The 21769-nt window shown below is 39.0% G+C and overlaps 1 protein-coding gene across 1 annotated transcript in view; it reads right to left on the reverse strand.

The window, feature by feature from the left end:
• LOC120757938 (uncharacterized) overlaps positions 1-21769 on the reverse strand; it is a 34146-nt gene that overhangs the window by 1876 nt on the left and 10501 nt on the right. Inside the window, exons 2-5 of the mRNA XM_040075675.2 lie at positions 5998-6181; positions 3339-3426; positions 2687-2788; positions 2278-2338 (exon numbers count right to left, since the gene is read on the reverse strand). Coding sequence (XP_039931609.1) covers positions 2278-2338; positions 2687-2788; positions 3339-3426; positions 5998-6181 — 435 coding nt within the window. The remainder of the gene's footprint in view (positions 1-2277; positions 2339-2686; positions 2789-3338; positions 3427-5997; positions 6182-21769) is intronic.

Below are 21769 nucleotides of genomic sequence, written 5' to 3' on the forward strand. Positions count from 1 at the left end.
TTAACAATATCCAAGGAAAAAGAGCCCTATCACCTCTGTAATCGAAACAACAAGGAAATTAACCAGAGTCCCTTTCCTCAGGGAACTGTTACAGAACCCCCCAAAATCTCCTGATGGATTGGCACCGTGAAGCTGCGAGGCAAAGAGGGTGGGATTTTCTCTGATTTGGTGCACAGCAAAAGCCTTTCATAAATTTGCTAAAAGCAACTAAAACAGCAGGCTCAAGTCATAACTCCTCCCTCTGCACTGGAAAGGAAAAAAAAAAAAAACAAAACACTTGAGTTGTTTGCTTGTAGCAACCTAATCTTAACCAACAGTGACATAATTTACTAAGGGAGTTCGTTCTTGTGATACGAAATTTGTTATGCCCACATCACTGTGCAGGGCTTTAGAATAAAGCAGCAATTTCAAGTCAAGTACAAAACACACTTGTGAAATTCAGTCTGAGAACTGTGTTATCAATGGCCTCAAGCTTGCAATAACTGTTAATTAAGTGTATTTTTCATTATTCTTTAGCAAAGAAGCAAGATTTAATGATGTAACTTAACAATAGATGATAATTTAGAGTAGCGACAATAGTTTAATTATTCACACACATATAGAAGTTAACTTCATAACTTATTTTTTGTAAGAACAAGTTTATTTAAAATATTTTGAGCAGTGTATACATTTACCACGTATGGTATCTTGCCACACCGTTTTTGTGGATACAAGTCAATTTGCTACAGAAGTATCTTCCTCAGTGGCAATGTAGGAAAGGAATTCTTAGCCCCAAATTTTTTTCTTGTTGTTGTGGGGGGTTTTGTTTTGGTTTTTTTTTTTTTGTTTTTGTTGTTGTTGTTGCTGTTGCTGTTGTTGTAGTAGTTATTTGGGAGGAGAGCTGACTTTACTAGCGATAGAAAGCAGTGGGGCCACTTGGTCAAAAACTGAGTCAGAGTCCTCAAACAATGGGCCTCAATATTGCCTAAGCTATTTCCAAACCTTCCACCAAGGCCTTTGTTGAATTACAGGAAATACTGTGGGCAGAGAGCAAAATTACAGCCTGTGATAAGCTGGAAAATGGTGCTCAAATCCTACTTGAACACCAACTTCTGAATAGATTTGAGTGTCTTGAGACCATCAATATCCTAAACTAAATCTAGATTCAATGCAGTAAAGAGCTTTTTGTAGGGAGAGCTCTGTCTAACAGAAAATCAAAGGGGATATCAGTTTGACTCAAACACTGTGAGTACCCAAGAAAATTATAATTGTAGTGCATTTAAATATAAAATTATTCCAAAGAACAACCTAATGAGCAAGAGCTAATGATTCATTCTGTTCAACCAATTCTTTGGTTACAATGCTGTGTTTTGTACATTTTGTTCTCCTGGCAATGGACAAGCCTAGGCACCCAAATAGCCAGCAATTTTAGACTAGATTTCCTGATTGGGAATGTAGAGATGTTCCTCAGTTATCACTCAATAAAACCTCTCAAAAATGTCTGTCACAGAGAATTAGAACTCAGTAATAATATGCAGTATCTATTTTCAGCCAACTCTTTGATTTACTGTTTTCTCCAACGCTGTGCCTGAAAACCTGCAGGGATAATATGCTGGTAGCCTGATCCATTGGCCCAATCTGGCTAGCCTTTTTCTCCACTAAGATCACATTTTAAAAGGTTTTAAAAGACAGATTTAAGACCAATTAAAGATTTCATGGTGTCCTACACCATAAAGAGCTATGACAGTCTTTATTTTCAAAGAAATGTTCCTCCCCTTAAGACAGAAACACTGAAGAAAAAAAGCCACTGCAACTGCACACTCTTACACTCATAAAATAGCAGCTGAGCTGGTGGAAAGGTTAAGACTGTGAAGAATACCACCTTTTGCAAGAACTTTCTTGTTTCGTAGGAGTTTTGTTTCTAAGCAAGGCCAGCTGAAAGTGAGGCCAGGCCAAACTACTCATTTGACTTAAGCATGCATAATTGACACCCACGTTTTGTACTCACACATCCCTGAGGGTGCTCTTGGGAGGGCCCCCTCAAGTTCTGAGTGGTTGCAGAGTAACGATGAAAATGTGGGAGACATTACAGTGCTGCTCTGAACTGGCTCAAGTGCAATTAATTACTCCTTTTTCTCCTGCTGGATTCATATTACCATGAAAGCCAGTGCATTTGTTCTTCCAGCAAACACAAGAGCCTTCTTTTTGTCAAGCTTATCAGAGTCACACAATTAGGTATTGAATCTTCTTGGAATGAGCAAATATTCTGTGTATAATAGAGCCAGAAAATGTGCCTACCTCAGAATGTGCTTGTCCATCAGTGCACTGGAAGCAAGGAGAGACACCCTGACCTTTGGATCTGTGTTTAGGGAAGTACTTTGTTAGAAGGTGGTGCCCATGTTCAGGAGCCAAACATCTGTTTCTTTATACTAAAACACTGCTGCTTTTAGCAATATCAAGCTCAGTGCCCCATGACTGTTTAAAAAATTCAGAGGACAAGACAAAATTCACTGTTTTGTAAGTGATGCTTGTTGGGAGCTGCTGAAACCAGAACGATAGTTTAAAAGATGAACTAAATAAACTCAAAGATTACCATGTTATCAAGCAGCAGCTCCTTTCCTCTCTGGCACTCAGAGGAAAGAAATGTGAGGGGAAAAATCTCAGGATGAGTAGAAGCAGAGGACATGAAGGGAAAGAGATTCAGTACCACTGAGAATATCTTGAAGAGAAGACACCAGCAGCTTTGTGGTTTGTGTATATCCTGGGGCATCCACAACCTGCATGTTCCTCTTGTATGACTCTGGTTCACCTTAAGACAAAGAAATATCTGTTTTGATCTCTTACAGACATTTTCTCCTGCAGGCTTTGAAGGTCACAACCATCCCCACATTGCTCCAATGGGGATGTTTTCCCTTGCACAATAACTGAACTGCGGGCCCTGGAGACAGCTCTGCAGGGTGTTTTGCAAGCCCTGGTCAGCTCCCATGCCCTCTCCTCCCTGCCTAGGGGCTCTAAGGAGGAGGCAGGCACAGCAGCAACCCTGAACAAGATCCCTTATCTGCAGCCCAGTGCTCCTCACAGTCCCAGCGTCTGCAGCACAGCATCCAGGCAGACCTTCCTCACATCTGCCTGCAGACAGGCAAGGCTCACCTCCCCAAAGACATCCCATTAACCACTGATGTTTTTATCAGGAGAAAGATGCTTTTATTTTCGTGAGAAACAGATGTGAAAGCACATTCCAGGATACTGTAAACCAGTGATCTCTCAAGACCACACCTTGAGCTGCAGCATCATGGGGAATTTAGCCGTCCAAAATTACCCACTGCCTCTGTGAATTCAGAATGCTACAGAACACTTACCTATTGCACTCTTCACTAAAGAAGCCTCATTTTGTAAAGATGGAAGATTACAACATCTGATTACATTGCACAGGACAGGGCTTATATTCTGTCAACAAAATGTTTCAATTAAATATGGCAATCTTGATGTGCCCTTTTGATTAAAAAACAAACAAACAAACAAAACCCAAAAAAAAACCAAAACAAAAAACCCCACCAAACATACAAAAAACCCCCACAAAACCCGCCCCAAACTGATATAGGAGATCATGGTTCATCCAAATAGTACAGAAATCAAGCAACAACATCAACAACTTTAGTAAATACAGCAGCTGAACTGCCTGTACAAACTGTTCATTCAATTCAACTCCATCCCAGATTCTGAATTTTAAATTAAACTAAACCAAAATATGCCAAAGTAGAATAACCTCTGAAATTCCCCCTATATAATTTATTTAGAATTTCCATATAAAATTCATTAAAATCACTAGCTTGAGCAGAACTTCAACCTTTAGCATAGAAGGACATACAACTGAGTAAAGTCATTTTTCCTGTTTCATTTAGCTATGGTGTTTAGCTCCAGCATTATACAGAACATCTCACTAAAGGACAAGAAAAAAAAAAAGGAAAAAAAAAAAAGGAAAAAAAAACCAAAAAAACAAACAAACAAACAAACAAAAAAAACCCAACAAAACAAAACAAAAAACCACTTGCCCTCCTGTTAAAAAGAAAACGAACTGGAAAAAAATCAACCTGCTTTCAAGCCCTGTGCAGTCATTTATGTCCTTCTTGTAGAACTCAATCTGACTCACCTTGTAATCCTCCTCAGCTCTCATTTATCCCAATAAACAGATACTGACTCTTTTGTGTCCTGATTTGGGTTGCTGAGATCAAAATGTGTACAGTATTTGAAGAAAGATCTCACAGAGCTGTTTTGGGTGAGGTAAAGCACTTTAGACCTGCTCCTGGTTAGGTAAAGAAAAAAATTAATAATAATAAAAAAAATATAAAAAAAAAATCCCTGCAATATGTGCTGTCCAGTTCCCAGAAGTGGGAACAAAGCTAAATTAACCTGTGCTGGTCAAGAGTTTGCATCCTGGAGGTTGTGTGAGCTCTGTTCTTGTTAAACACTGAAAAAAAAAAATTAAAAAAAAAAAAAATTAGACTTTTCTATTCTTCCCCAAGTGGTCTTAGAAGATAAACAAAGAGATGAAGCCAATGGTTCTAAAAATATTTGGCCAGCAAAGCAGCCAGTTTTAATTTTTGCATACTGATAATGTGGTTGGGCAGTGCAGAAGCCGTGGAAATATCAACCTCCATTCAACATGTGAGTGGTGATTTCAGACTAAACCCAGCTCTCAGTCAAATCACTTAAGCTTGCCTTGTTTTTCTTTGAAGCCTGGGAAAAATCACAGGTTTTGACCAATTGCCATGGAAAACTATAAATCAGACTCTGGTCATTGAAAGTTAGACTCAGGTTCACCATATGGTTTGTAAACCTGGAGAATCACTGATGCGTTTTGAGTTTCTGATGAAATCTGAAACATTAGCTGGTTTCACGTGGTTTCAGATTCCCTTGCAAACATTTCAAACTCCCCATTCTCTCAGAGCATAAATTCTTTCATTCATTCTAGGATGTGTTGGGAGATCACAAAGGAAACTTAAGATTAAAAAGAAGAAAAAGGTAGAAACGTACAGTTTTCACAACTGTGTATACAACCAGCTTAATGACCCGGACAAATGCACTTAATTAAGCATTTATGTGCACAATTACCCAGTTTGTGAATAAAGTCTTTACAATCGCGTGTACTAACCGGATGTCAGATGTGCCTAGACTGTACATAACCTATGGTAAAACTGACCTTAGCAAAACGTGGCCTTCAGCCTAATCAATTGTTTTTTCTATTTCACGGCATGTATAAAAAGTCAGAATATATTCAGCACATCAGCTCGGTGTAAAACTCAACAGCCAGCCTGGGAGGTTGGGTTTTTGTTTTGCAAGATTGTCAGTGTAACTTGCTGTAGGTGTTTGCAAGCTGAGAGAGTTTTGTTTTGCAAAGTATGGAAACTGTTTAAAAAAAAAAACAAACAAACAAAAAAACAAACAAAAAAAAAAAAAAAAAAAAAACAAAAAAAAACCTCCGACAAAAAACACCACACCAAACCTGCAGTCTTTTTCCATTTTGGTGAGAAATAGTTAATGTTCCATAGTCTTTGATTTATTTATTAAAAGTATTTTACCAGGAAACACAACAGAGACAGGCCTTCTCATTTACAGTGAGACCCCGGAGAGCAGTAAATTTACATACACAAAGGACTAGCATCAACCCCTGAACCTTTAATGCTTATTTTGATAGCCCACCCTGCTGGTAAGGCCTTTTGTTAAGAAGCCAGGTACAACAAGGCAAGGATCCAAACAAACAACACTGGTAGCTTTGTTGACCAGGTCATATGATGTCCTGCCCTTGAACAGTACCCCTTGTCTTTTTACCCCTTGCCCCCAGAAAATGAAGTTAGTTAGAGTCCCTGTGGCAGATTTAGCATTTCCTTTCAGTGTCTGCCAATCTATCAAAATTCAGCTACCGCTGTGAACCCATCAACTCAGTGCAAAAAAGAACAAGGCTTACCACGGACCCCCTCAAAGTAGCAATCATTTATCCCTTCCTGAACTTTAGCTGACCTTTGTGAGCACGCCAGCAGTTGAAGCATGCAGCACCTTGGCGGGGACGATCAAGGCTGTGGGTTTTTCTCTCTCCCCAAACCCCAGCGCTTTTTTCGTTCCATCAATAAATGCGATGCGTTTAGGAATAGCCACGTGAAGGGAAATAAACTCTTCAACAAGAGGATGCAATTCCGCGGCGACCCTGCAAAAGAATAGAAACAAATATAAACACTCTGCATTTAGGGAGCCGGTTAGCGCCACTTTGTAGAGGAGATAAACAAAACAAGTGGATTCCATTCACAGAGATTTATCGGAGGGAGGAGGGGAGATATTGTTCGCGGGACACAATGATGCATTCATATACAAATAATTGCAAAGTAACATGAATCATACAGAACGTTCAGCTCCAAAACTGTGACTACCACACAGCTACAATATATTGGTTAAATATTGTGGTGGGTTTGTTTTATTTTTTAAAGCAGCAGGAAAATCTAGATTGCAGGAAGGGTTATACGCAGTGTAACTCCCACTGTAAATTTAAACTGACCTAAGGGACATAATTACATACATCTCATCATGAGACAATATACTTTTTATTTGTTTGAATTTTATTTGTATTGGTGAAACTGACCTGAAAGTGACACAAGTTTATTAGAAAAAGGACTCTCAAAAACAGAGTGGGCTGGTCTTCTTACTCAAGATGGATGTGCCAACTTCTAGTATGATTAGAGAAATGGATAACTCACTAACATCTGTGCAAACTACAATAAAAAGGGATTTAGTGTTACCCCAAGGAAGGTAAAAGAGGCTGTCTGTCCATTAAACGCTTTATTACAGTGCCAGCAGCTTTTTTCTAACTCAGTTATTCCTGCACAGAGCTCAGCACTGTGACTGCCTGTCATCCTTACCAGACAGTGCTTGGGGCTTCGTAGTTTTTTTGTGCAAGGTAGATGACAATCAAATGACTCATTGAGCAGGGAAAGCGCCTGACCCCTAGTGAAGGATTAACTACGGAAAGTGAGTGTGATCATGTCACACCATTACTTAGAATTTTCACAGTCAATTTCTGAAAATATGAGATAAGTCCTTAAAGAGACAGCTCTTTCAGGAAGCACTACGAGCCAGCAGAAATTCCCTCCCAGTACAAAGGCAGACAGTGCCATCACGGAGACATCTGCTTAGCTGCTCAGTGTAAACCAAACACCACCCTTCTCATCGTAGCAGACAAGGTTAAGAGCGAGCAAGACAAAAATCAGATGGCTTAGACCATTCAGGTAGTCTAGGCAGAAAGCACAGTGGTAAGAGAGAAGACTATGAAATCCTGTGTAGTGACACAGCCTCTGTTTAGGCTAACACAAGGACTTTTAAAATGTGAACATTAAAATCTCTGTGCAAACACAGGTGGGCATTTCATAGGATCCTTCTTTTATATTAAAAAAGAAAACCTCTCTCAGCATACCACACGAATTCAACTGCCCAGAGTCTGCCCGACAAATCCATTGAAAAGAGCAAATGTTTTACTTTGCTCGCAAGCACATCCTGTGTCCCGGATGGGAATGCCTGTCCCTCCATGGCACAGCTGGACTACTGCGAGGAAATCCCAAGAAAAACCACAGAAATAATGTTGAGTTCACCAGCAGCATTAAGCCCCAGCTTGTTGTCTCTGTGAACCTATTATCACTTTCTCACATTAAATCCCCCTTGTGGTACAAGAAGAGAGGCCTGACCCATTAATCAGCAAATGAAGGGCCCATTTGCTCTGTTTTTATATAACACTTTTTTTTTTCCCATGCACAGCTCTAAATGTGAGATTCATCAAGTTTCCACCTAAAAAAAAAAAAAAAAAAAAAAAAAAAAAAAAAGTAATTCAGCCTAAGAACCTCAAAGCTTGGGTGTGCCAAAATGAGTTAACATCTGCTGCTGCCGGAATCTAATTGAAATGATTCATTATAAAATTTACAGATCTGCTTAATGATTTTGTATTTCTTTTTCAGAATCACCTTGTTCATTATCTCACCTTAGGTAAGCTGAATTCAGCAGAGCTGTAGTCTCCCTAGCAGGCTGGAGTTTGCATACAATTCCAAATAAAGGAAGGCTGATTTTTTTTTTTTTTTTTTTTTTTTTTTTTTTTTTTTTTTGGTGTGTGTGTGTGTGTGTGAATATACTCCCTTAGAAAATCTCCATTATCATGAAACAGAGACCCATTAGGGGCACCTTGGAAATTTGGACCCTTTTACTAGAATCAGGGCTTAAATAGCACTTTAATTTATGGCAGTTTTCTGGCTGATGGCATTTTTGCTCTCAGGTAAGGTCATCCCAATATATATCTGTTTAGAGAAAGCCAACACAAGATCTTTTTATGCATTTTTATTTTCAAGTAGCCAACTACTCAGCTGCTAAAATGTAAGTCACATACAGAATGTATGCATGCTTGAATCTACACTGTTTTTTAAAGGGAAAATGCTTTATGTGTGTGAAAAAGAGAAAAGTGAAAGAAAAAAAATGAATAAGCATGTGAATAATTAGATCAGAGATAGATGCCACCTTTTCTCGGTGTTGAAACTGTGAGGAGAAAAAAAGTGCTACCATATAATTGACATAATTGATCTATTTTTTTCCCTTTTTTGCTGCAGTAATTTTTTATGCATGCCATTGTTGCTGTTATTATCCAAGATGTGATCTTGTGTGGTTGATAATACTGACTAGATATGAATACTGGTAAGTACCAGCCAATCACAAATCTATAGTGTCTATTTCTGCATCACCAGGTGCTATCTCATGGGAAATATCCTCTTTTTTGGCAGGCACACAGCGCTCTGCATTATCTGTCATTTTCATTAGATTCAAGCTACAGCTGAGCCAAAAAGACTTAGTTCTAGCATATGTGCTCAAAATGGCCAAGATGAGATTGTCCAAATTCACCCTTTCAGGATTGTATTAGAAAACAACTGGAGCTAAAGCTAAAAATTAGAGCTAGCAAAGTACCTGAATTACATTTGGGAAACTGCAAACACCATAAGCTCAAAAGATTTCCAGCTTATCACAGTCATCACCTCCAAAAGCTCCAAGGAGCCTAAGTCAGCAATTTCTATGTTTTTCAACACTTCTTTTGTACAGACTAAATGTGATGATGTCAACAAAGAAGAGCAAGGACATCACAAGAAGACAAAATCCTTCTGTTTTCCAGTGGCTCAGGAAACCACAGCTAGAAGCCACTGATTACATGCAAATGCCATATTTAATAGGTCAATGCTATTATATTCTGAGTCAGCACTAATATATTTGTTGGGACTGTTGTTATTAATAATTCTGTGGCTAAACTATATGAAATGGGACCATGAGCCTTTCTTCAATTACAATAAAATAGTAATACTGTATCCTCCATCTAATGAGGACAGGCTTAATTGGGATGGTTGCTTTATTAAGATACCTCCCAGGAAACTAATTTGGTATAATGTTAGTGAATAGCTGTGACTGCTGTTTAATTGGGATGGTACTAACAAAAACTCTTCTTAATGGGGATACATTTGGTCAGTACCAAGGGGTTAAGTGATACTTAACTTGGTGTTAAATAGGTGTGAAATTCTGAATTTTGTTCTTTTAATGAAGACATAGCTAACTAGGGGTCAGGCAAGTAAAACAGGCATGGAAATAAAATTCTATCACTATCATTTTTGTCCTCTCATTTTGTTGCAAGGACTTTAAAATTGGCAAATGACTCCTTGATAGCATTCATTCAGTTCCTCAGATATAATCTCCATATTCTGTTAAAATTTATTAGTCTCTGGCTTTCAACCTAGTACATTTTCACTGAAAGAAGATTTCACATGACTGAATTCATGTGATTTCATCTTGCACTTAGGAAGCATTTCTAGGTGGCCACTTAGCCAAGGGCTAGGAAGAAGCCTCTATCCCACTTAAATCTGTTTTAATTCCAGGAGCTGAAGCATGAGTCTCCTGCTCCTCCTATTCAAAGGGATGGCAGGAAAGCTCAAAATGAAAATCAAAAGCCATACCCATGTCAGTTCTCCTGCAAGCCATCCATATGCATGAGAAAATGTATTTGTAGTAAAGTTCAATCTCCTGTAACAAGCAAATAGCTTACACACACCTTCCTCCTGCATGTAAGCCTTTTACTCAGGGAACCAGGGAAGCAGAAACAGTAACCTGATCCCAGTGATCAACACACATATAGGAAGTTTCCAATAGCACTGCACCTACCAGCATCTGTGGTACATATTAGCTAATAAAGGTTTTATATTAAGAAGTTTTGGTCTATGGAATGTAAACCCTTAATTATGAGCTCTACACCACATCTAAAACATTTATCAACCAATATTGAATAGCAAACATCTGTAAAAATCAATCTCTTTTTGTGGCTCATTTGCAAACCAAGGAAGAACTAAATTGTGCATAATAAGCGCAAAAATGATCAGAAGATCTGCAGAACTGGCATAAAAAGATAAAAGGATATCCCATTATGGGACTACTGTATATCTTTACCTACAGCTAGAATTCAGGGTTTATTGGTGAAAAGAAATGAACCTGTTGGCATTTAACAAAAAAATAGTCACAAGAAATCAACTTGAAATCTGTGTTTTAAAATCAAAATAAATTTTGGTCATTGTTAAAATTTGGTGTTGCCTGAAATACTGTTTAGTCCTGTTATACATTAAATTTCACTGCTGGATTAGTGTTGTTGTACAGTCTCTCTCTTTCAATTTTGGGGGCTTTGGGGGTGTGGGGATCACATGATAATTTCTTAGGATCTTTAAATAAGTAATAAAATACCTTTAAGCTATTGAAGCTCAAATCAAGACCTTCACTATAATCTGCTAAATAAGAAAAATACAGAAACTGTCTTATATTTTGAACTTATTCATTGGCATGAAAACAGAACAAAGATGAGAGACTCTCAAAACACTGAAGAGAAAGAATTTACAAATAAACTTTCAAACAGTCTTTCAGCAAGCCAGTCTAAAGTTACCCAGTATGTAAATTGCCTTATTAAAAGAAGAATTATGTCTTTTTCTGCAATCAGTTCAATGACATTGAAATACGCCAATAGAGAAATCTAGTAGCTGGGCACAGGAAAAGCCCTTTAGAGAAGTGACTCAAGTGTGACATGAAAACTGGAAAACATTCATGAGCTGAGAAGGTATCAAAATGCACAGGATCTCTTAGTTCTGCAATAAACTGACAGCTTCACCAGGATGAAGATGCTGACACCATTCTAAGATTGCATTTGGCCTTTTTGCCATGTTACTGATCCTGCATTCCCATAATGGGCACATTAAAAAAGGAGAGTTTTATGCAACTTGGCTTTTGAAAGGAGACAGAGATTCTGATGAGAAACAGTCTTAACCAATCCTGAGGAGTATGATGTAGGAAGCTGTTTCACCATTTCTGTAATGACGTTTTAAAAACGGTCCTTTACATTCCACATTCCACTGCAGTAAGGTGAACCCAGTTTTGACCAGAAAATTCATCCTGCAAAATTCTACCTCAAGATAAGGGATAGCTTTCTCTGGAACTTCAGGAGTACAATTCGGCCCTAAAATCTGTGCTTACACCTTCTCTCTGATTTTTTGTAGAAACTTTTCAAAATGAAGGTCCCGGCTCAGCCTTTCATTGGGCAGTGGTGCCAAGAGGCAAAGGTGAAGGACATGAAGCCCTCCACAGGCCAGGGCAGGTGATGCACAGGGTAATTGTGGCTCCTGGTGTGAGCAAACGTAGAGTTTATCCCATGCAACAACCAAAGGATACATGGTCAGATGACCACCAGGACTGATACTCAGCAAACTTCACTGACTGGAGGACAAATGTGGCTTTGAGGGCACAATAATGGACCGCACCTTGAGAAATCAATTTGTATTTTTCCTGTGGAGACAAATGAGCATTTTGTTGTGGCAAATCTGGAACGCTAATAAGGGCTTAGAAAGTCTCTGGAAGAGGTAAAATACTACCTTGATTTTGAATAATGGGAGAATATGATTCGTAATTGGCTTGGGTCTTCAAAATTTGCTTACAGTCATTGTTGGCTAAATTTTTTTTCCCAGCTTTGTTAGCCAGGATTCTCAGTGTCCTATGATCTGTGGCTGATGAAGGTAGTTAAGGGAAAATGTTAAAATGGCAATTTGTGTCTGAACAATTGCTGCAAAAATTAACAAAACACTAAATTAATATGCAGTCGAATCTTTGAAAACTTCCATGTTAAACCGGGGCCATTGCCTACACTGCAACTCGAACTTTGACGAGCTTTGTATGTTATAAAGTCTTGGGGGTATCATATTGTAGTAACAAACGTATCTCATATTTTTAAAACAAATACGTAAATGAAACTGCAGAACGCAAAAATAACCAAGCAAAATTAACAGGCAAATTCTTTGAAGCCTATATTACACATCAATTTAAATATCAAGTATTGAATGTGACTGGGTTTTACACAGCACACAGAGAACCAATAAAACTCCTTTTTTTTTTTTTTCTTTTTTCTTAGTATTGTATGTAATCCCTAGAAAACCAACAGTTGATGTGAAAACAAAAAGCAGACTGCAGACCCGTGTGCTTTTTGCTTCTCAGAAACAAAACAAATTCTCCATTCTGTTGGGGTTAAGGGTTGGTGGTCTCATCTGAGCCCACAGTGAACAGCACGGCACGGCTGGTGAGGCTTTTGGCACAATTCCCTGTGATTGGCAGCATTTGCTCAGGAGAGGCCCAGGGCTGGATGATGAAGTAACTTCCATTATAGAGTACAGACAAGGTCAGCTGCATGCAGAGAACAGCAACAAGAAGTCCTGGTCCCCAAAGCCTTTGTCCTACTCAATGTATGCTTTTGTATTTTGCTGATATGCTTTAACCAGAGAAATGTTTTTCAGCTGTTAACTGCTATGTGCACGGAGGTTATCAAAACTGTGGAAAAAATTACATCCCATGTACAAGTTAAAATACAACTGTGCCTATCTACTGCATCTAAAGTAATCTAAGGCTGTCATAGATGTTTTTGCAATACTCTAGATACAATGATTGATTTTAGAGATGTTATTTGGACTGCGTCTCTCAGGAAAGCTGTCCATAGAGCAGTAACTAAGAATAACAGTTGTGTTTTAAGAGTTATGCCTGGGTTTGAGAGGCCCACCTGCGGAGCAGCTCAAAGTCTACAAGCTTGCCTACAGAAATGGGATTGCCTAGAGCATTTGACAGTGCTGTCTGAGCTGAATTTTTCCAGTGAATATCAGAATTACAGTAAAACAAGTCCGAAAATCCAGTATGAAGTTATTTTGTAGGAACATCCATGGGACCAACTTAAGTACTGAGAAAGACACTCATGCTACCACCTGGATTTTATTACCCAATAGTTCACATGACAAAGACATTTAATAAACTGAAATTTGGCTTATGCAAGTGTGCAAGTAACAGTTCTCAGTCCTTGCTATAATCTCAGTGCTTTAGTACCTTCACTTCTCATGAGTCTATCCAGGAGCAAAACCTCTGCTAAGACAAGGCAGCCATGAAAAGCCTGCAGAAAAGCTTGTGGAAGCCAGCTTTTCCAATATTCCCCTTAACAGAGTTCTCTTCAGATTTTTTGCTAACAGCAATTAAATGGTTTCCTTCTCCTACCTGGAGAAACAAAGGCCTGGCTGCCTGGAACTTTGAGTTATTAATTATAGTCCATTTTCTTCTTGGCCAAGGTCTGTTCCCAAGGTCACCAGGGAACATTGACAATATTCCACACTGTGTATTTAGCAGTCCACCTAATCCCTCTCTTTCCTTCCCTCTGTATGTACAGCCCTCTCTCATTTGCATGCTGTCAGACAGTACAGCTTGCAAGGGTGAAAGAAAAATGTACAGTAGACAACGTACCAAATTTCTTTTAAATCACAGGCAACAAAAACGCCCAAACTACATTCTTAAGTTAAGAAAGAATTCACCTTGCTGGAGCCTCATGATGCTGCTGACAGATTATTCCCATTATATACATCTATTTACTTTGCTAATCAATTAAAACACTGAAGTTAACATATGCCATATTAAGTGGTACATATGCTATGAAACAGTTTGATTAAAAAAAAAAAAAAGAAAGCAGAAATACTTTTGTGAACTTCTGTTCCCATCTGATGTTTTAAAACAGTCTTGAAAAATTATCATTTTCTAGCCCAAACACAAAGGCATTTCTCCCACCCTCTGCTGTGGCAGCTGAAGTTAATGAAGGAGACCTTAGGGGAGAACAGAAGCACATGAAAAAAATCCTCTCTTTGACATGATATTGGCCATCAAATCTTGTGGAAAGGTCTTTAAAAATGTTTAGGGTTAAGCAAAGACAAATTGTCTCAGAAGTGAAACATCTTGTCTTTAGGCAATAAAATTTGGCTGCAACAATCTCCCGATGACAGAGCTCCCTTCTGAAGTTCCTGTGTGACACCATTCCCAGCTAGACTGGACACCCCAGGAGAGGGACATCCCCAGGCTGCGGTGCCCCCCAGCTTTGGAGGGGCTCAATTGCTCAAGATTTCTGTCACACAAATGAAAATGGGCAGAAATGGGAGGGAAAATCAGGGTTCCCCTGCTTGAAAAGAAGTGGTACAAAGGAAAAACAAGACAAGGACTGTTGGTGAGACTGAGGTTTCCAGTCCTTCCCAGACAGGACTGACAAGCAAGATGAGTGTGAAGGCACACTAACACTTGCACACCAGCCCTGAGCATCCAGAGCATGGGTGAACATGTGCATGGTCTGCCTTTCTTGAGTCTCCTTCCTATCTCATTTAAAACACTCATACACCAATCCCACTGCTCCTCTGGCTGGATTTTTCATTATTACCTATTTAGTAAACATCTACACACAGGCCTTGAACTAGATCAGGGATATCAGAACCCAAAAAAATTAAAAGAGCATTTTTATAAAGTGTTCTAGTGTGGTTAAACAGCACTCCTGAAGCGCCCCAGGCTTCACACATCATTCTGATGAGGACATGTCACATTCTGATACTGACATGTCAAGCTTAGGAGGTTTAGACATGTGCAGTTAAATCACATTGCAGCATTGAACTTCCACTTCTAAAATTTTTATCTTGCTTGTACAGTGAGTCAGGATGGCTGGCTTTGCAAAGTGAAATGACCACAAAAATAAAAAAGGGGGAGGGTGGCTTACCAGGTAAAAAAAAAAAAAAAAAAAAAAAAAAAAAAAAAAAAAAAAAAAGAGAGGGGTGTGGGCAAGACTTAGATTGCTTTCTACTCCCTATGTAGGTTTGTGTGGAGAAAGAGGGGGGCAGCAGAAGTAGAATTAACTGCTCTGAGGATCAGCCGCTCATCCCTTGCCAACACACCCATTTCAATTTGGAGTTCCAGGCTGTCACAGACCACTAGGCTCACAGACTGTTCCTTTCATTGGTGGAGACAGTTCCCATGGCTGGATAAATCCAACTTCAAACCCCCTATGCAGCCATGCTGACCAGATCAAATTTGAAGTTTTAGTGCACGGCAGGCACCAGCAGACTCAATTAAGGTGAGCTGCTAAGCTAAATTTGCCCTGCCACCCCCTGGCAGCAAAAAGTTCTCCCTCTCACAAATTTCCCCTGTCAAAAAGCAACACAAAGAGCCTTTCAAAGGCTCCTGGATGCCAGGCAGGGGTAATCAGTGAGGAGCGCTGCCGAGATTCATGCAGTGCTATTAGCTTCAGCTGCAAACCAAGACACCCAACAATAAAATCAGTTATTCTGGTGTGAGAAGTAGAAGAATGTGTGTAGCATCTCTTCTTCCTCACATTCCACCCAAAGTACCACTGGAAAGAAGAACAAGCCAAGACATTGAGACAAGCATGGGGATGTGAGCTGAAGGATGCTGAAGTCCACATTGTGGACCACTATATCATTTTGTGCATAGTAGCAAGAACCCCACACTGTCTAAATCTGCTCTGTAACATTTAATCTTGTGCTGATGAATTTTACTCTATCCAGCAGCAGCCAGTTAAAAACAGAACTGGATGATCTGGCCAAGACTGATGTCAGATATTCCTGTATCTTTTCTTCCCATCTCCAATGGTCTCTATTACAAAATCTGCTGGAAACATTTCCTGGCAATATCAGAATCTGTAGTTTTTTATTGGGTAACAAGATATAGTCTGCTGTGCTAGGGGGAAGTGCTGGCAGTTCTAGACCTCTTTCTCAAGAACCTTTAAACTAAACTAAGAATACAAAAAGCCTGAGGAGCCTCCAAGAGAATTAAAACAGTGCAGCTTGTGGAGTAAAGCTCGCTTAAAACAGTTGAACTTTTCTTTGGATCTGAAATACGGTATATTGCTAATTCTTTAAATTGAGTCTTGGGCAATAATACCCAGGTGTTTCTCAAACTGCAGGCATATTTGACCAGCTTACCAACAGAAACATAAAGCTGTTTTCTTAATCACAGGAATTTTCACCATCAGCGTAACTGAGATGTGAAAGCTGCTCTAGAGGATGAGAGCATTCCAACCACAATGTCCAGCTGATTCCTGTGATGCAAAACCTCCTCAGCCAGGAGCTCTCTAGCCCAAGTTTTATCAGTGGGCACCAAGACACTTCTTGGTTGAGGCGCTCTCCAGGGAATTTTTTCTCTTTTTGCTGTTCAAAGGTTCCTCTGAACAAACTTCTTTAATCTCAATTTTTTTTTTTTTTATTTTCTCTTTTTCTCTCTCTCTCTAGCTCTGTATCACTTTTCCAGCTCTTCTTCCTAGAACCAACAGTTTGCCAAAGGTGATAATGGGCAAGACTCCCCTCAACACAATTGCTCACCAGAGTCAATTAAATAACTGTTAATGAAGAATTCCTTTTCCAAATAAAACATCTTTGTGGAAGGGAAGCTGGAAGAAAAAAAAAACAAAACAAAAACAAAAACAACAACAAAAAAATCACACTGTGGATTTAAACAAGTTTCCTGAAAGGTAAGGTAAAAGCCACTTTAGATGCTTTGGTCATAATTCTAAAAGTGTTTTAGAAGAGGTTTAGTAGAACCTGAAATATTTCAGTTTGCTGAACCTGAGCCTTATTCCTTAATATTCATTTATTTCATACTTCTCTTTTTATCTGTGGTTCCAAAAACAAGAGGTTGTTTAGCTCCACATAAAATGAAAATATAAAAAAAAAAAGTTCTGCTAAAGAAATTTGTTTACTTTTTTATTCGGTTAGGGGTTTGGTGTGTGGTTTTTTGGGGTTTTTTTTGGTTGTTTTTTTGTTTGTTTGGGGGGTTTTTTTGTTTTGTTTTGGGGTTTTTTGGGGGGTTTTTTTTGTTGGTTTTTTTTCCTGAAATAATCTTCTCTGGGTCAAGTCTAGACAGAGAGAGACAGCTTCCACAGTCTTTCAGACCTGAAAGTCTTAGAAGACCAAAAGTCCTAGGGGCAAAGTCTTAGACCATTCAATTGGACTGTTTTCCATGAATTTCCACTAATTTTCCATTAAATACTTTCTCCCTTTAAAGGAAAATTTAAACTGTACATCTCAGGACCATGACCCCTTCAAAGTGGCAAGGTCTGTGGCTTAGTACTCCAACAACTGTAATTTCTGTAAGGTTTACAGCTTTTTCCAAAAGGTCATCTCATTGAAACTCAGCAACATGTTAAACCACAATGGTAAGTAACAAAGTTCCTGATCTGATAACATCACCTTTTTTTTTTTTTCCTTCCTGAAGTTTCCGTCAAAACATATTTCAGTCCCAGCACCTGATTTCCTTAAAGAATTAAAGACAGCAATTTTGTGGTTCAAGCCTCAACCTCTGGTTGTTTGATGGCAATCAGAGGTCAACTCACTTTAAACTGCTTGATCATGTCATTTTACGTGACCATTTTTGCCTTAATTGCAGATCACATTGGCTGTAGCACAGTATTCTATAAATACTTGAACAATCTGTTCAATAGAGTGATAAAGCTAAGCAATTTAAAAAATAAGTTGAGCTATGTCACCTTCTTGTCAACTAAGCTACTAATTTAACTATATGTAGAACTTATATAATGAACTGCTATGCTGAGCACTGGGTAGAATTTCTAGTTATTGGCTTTCAGTGCTCATTAAGGTGAGAGATGACAGGACTGGCCACGTGTTCCTATACAGCTGGATATCACTGAGCTTATAACTAACCTGGCTGGAACAGAATTAAAAACACTTATCAGCATTTAAGGAATGGCATATTTCAGCAGTAGGCTAGTCCTGCTTGCCCAAGCCCTCATGTTTTACTGTTCCTACTGTGGATGATTGTACAGTTTTAATTATCACAAACATTTTTATATACAGTTGCTAAAATTGTTTTCTGCCCCCCAGCTGCATCCAGGCCATGATCTCCTTAAATCTTCTTGCTGATCTCATCTCCCTCTCATCCTTACATTCCAGGTTCTGGTGGCCACTTCTACCTCCTACACCACATCCTCATTATTGGTCATTTTTGAAGGATTTAAACTGTCTTCAGCTGCCCTTCCCCATCTGCCACTCTCAGTCAGGAGCTGTCAGAGGAAAGGTTTCTCTTCAAACCTGAATTCCCTTTGGTAGTGCAAATGGACCACAGGGAAGCACATGGCATCTCTGAATCCAGGAACCCTGGGAGACAGTTTATAACAGTGAGCACGTGCTTGAAAAGTCACTTTGATAGCAATTCAGTATTCGCTTCAAAAACATTTTTCTTAGGATCCCTTCCTGGAAACACTGTTGTAGCAGGTAATTCCTGATAAAAACAACCCTTTCCAACTTGGTAAAATGATGATTTAGACATCAGAGAGACAAGAATATTTCTTTATGTGTGTGTGTGTTTCATCATTATGAAACACACACACACAGAGAAATGTGCAATGTCAACCATATGTCCAGCAGCATTCACTGGACAGTTCATGGAAAACCATAACTTCACGATTCAAAGTGAATAAATAGTTCCAGAATACTGTTTCCAGTAGATGTGTATCTTGTAGTCCTAACTATAATATCTATGGAGACACAAGGCCCATTCAAAGCTTTCCTCTCCTGGGATATTTAGCAGGACTTCCCAAGTAAATGCTCTGCTCTATAATAAAATTATTGATATTATCTAAAATTCTTCCCCTCTGGTGAGACTCTATTTGATCAGCTGGAGCTCATGGGAAGTGAATACCCTAAAGTCGGTATCCACCTATTGGCTTTTGAACACCAGTGTACTTAAGGTATTTGAGCATGGAAGGCCTCACAGAGCTGTGTGGCTGTGAGTGGCTTTTCTCCAGAAGAAACTAGTCTAAAAGATGACCAGTTTTAGTTTAGCTGGATTATACTACAAAGTCAAAGTCTTAATATATAAATGTATTACTTGACAGAAGTCACTGTTCCCTTCTGGAGAGCTGTCGTCGTTGAGTTCTGTTTGCTCAGGGAAATGACATGGCTTAAGTTTTGATGTATACTTCATTTTTAAGGCATTTTGTTGCTAAGATAATACCTGTAAGTGTTAAAAGGTACTTCTCACATGGATTTCAAGTCATTATATCAGGACTGAAGAACCATTTATTGCTGAGCATAGAACAAACCTCAAATCATTTGGCAGACCATACCAACACAACTTCTAATAGTAACACATGACAACACAGGACTCAAGAAACAAAGTCCAAAGGCTTCAAGTTACGTAGCCCAACGTTATTAACAAACAAACAAGAAATAAAAATAAATGAAATAAGTTTCTCAGGCCTTATTCTGACAGATTTTCCTCTAAAAGGATTCCCCATCACTGGGTATAATAAATAACACCTTGCAACCAAGGTTTTACAGTGCAGGAGCCACAGCACACAGGAAGTCTGTAGGTTTCAAACTGTGCAGGTTTATAGCCTCTACTGAAATCTTACCATCTATTAAATCAGTGGAAATTATGGACCAGGATACATTTAAGAGTCTAAGCCTTTCTGCCTTCTGCTTCCTTAGTAATATAGGTTAAAATCCTTTTTGTGTAAGAATAAACGCATTTAGGATTGAACAATCTTCTTAGCACACTTTGAAAATCTTGAAAAAAATCCACATGAAAATAGGAATAAGAGAACAAGCTGTTGGTTTGGGTTTAAACTCTAAAAATGTAGACTTCTACCTAAGACACAGCTGTCAATTTTTCCATCAAAGGCACCTAGGAACCCCCCTTCAGTTTCCACCTTCCGTTTTAAAAGAATCTTTTGCCTTGACTTTAGAAGCGTTCTTACAAACTCTTTATTTCCATCCAGTTTTCAAACCATGACATGGAGAAATTGCTGGACCTAAGGAGTTTCTTCCACTATTTCTTTAGTGCAGGAGGAAAGAACCAGTTTCAGCTTACACTTAACTCCCTCCCTACAACAAATAATTTCCTTCCTGCTCTTGACTATCTACTGGATTTTCGCAGAATTCCCAGTACTGCTGGAAAATGAACATTTGAAAAGGCCAAATCACCCTGTAGCCAATAGAGCAGTAATAAACACACACATCCTGCAGGGGAAAAAGCCTGTATTTAATAGGAGTTTCTCACACATCCTCCACCTCTGTATCCCCACCAGTAGAGGAGTTTCCTCCAGCATGGGGAGGTACACACAGCCAAGAGAGCATGAGCTTGCATACCCCATCTGGCCTGGGTTCCCTGGCTCAGTGCAGAGCTGCCACAGCCCACCCTTTCCAAGACAAGAACCTTTTCCTGCTGCCAGTAACTTAAAAAGTCATGTCATTCAAATAGTTTAAATCTGTCCTGAGAAATCAGAGTCAAATCACATGCCTGATGGGAGCTGTTAAGGCTGCACAAAATATAATTATTTCATTCCCTCCTTCTCAAAAAACAACATCAAAAATTCCCAGGAAATTATACTAAGACTGTTGAGAGATTGTGACTTTTTTATGAAAGTTAAGCACTTACAAGATAGGAAATACTAAAATTAGGTGGTCCATATGACTTCAAATCTGCTTTCTTTTTAAGCATAACATAAACTGTCTTTAATTATGTTATTACTGTTCTCCACATAAGCCCTGCATCATGCAGTACATGGGGGGCACCACAACTCAGGGAAAGAGGAGCTATTCCAAGAATACCTTTTCAGCTCTCCGTTTCACTTTCTGCCTCTGATGTATTTGCTCCAAGGAATGCTGAATTGCTTTGACATCTATTGCCAGAGTACCTGCATGCCTCAAAATTCCTTATGGTGTTTCTCCACAGGGAGATGGACAATACTATTTATCCCATTTTGCAAAGCAGCAAAGTCCCTGAGTAAGTCCAGAACATAAGTTAAAGCCTCTGGTTTCCTGGACACATGCTCCAGCTTCCAGATCTGCATATGTAATCGCTGCCTGATCAACCTGACCCACCACTGTAAGAGCCAAGGAATTCTGCTATTCAGGCCTTATAGGTTCCATGCTGAGCAGAAGGGTTTTTGATTGAGTTTGCTTGAATATTTTTTATTCTCATGTTTTAGCCATGTCTTTTCTCTCCTCGCAGTAACAAGTGATATTGTTACCTCTCAATTGTTAGAGCCACTAAGGCAAAGAAAACTGCCTTGTAGACAATTGCCTGATATTGTGCCTGGGTTTATGTCCAGAAAACTGTTCATGCTGTGGTCTAGAAGAAGTGGGGTGGGGCAAAAATCCCACAGGTAGGGGGAAAAAAAAAAAAAAAAAAAAAAAAAAAAAAAAAAAAAGTATTACAGGATCAGGTAGCTAAAAAAATCACATATGTGCCGGGAAACACCAAAAAAGTACAGTTTAAATGAGTAGCTTAAACTTCCAGCATTTTCTAAAAGTCGAGTGTTTACATGTGAAACTGTGAAGGTCTTACAGGAGGAGCCTGCTATGTCCTCAAAGTCCTACAAATT

Source organism: Hirundo rustica, chromosome 11 (assembly GCF_015227805.2).
Source record: "Hirundo rustica isolate bHirRus1 chromosome 11, bHirRus1.pri.v3, whole genome shotgun sequence".
NCBI lineage: Eukaryota > Metazoa > Chordata > Aves > Passeriformes > Hirundinidae > Hirundo > Hirundo rustica.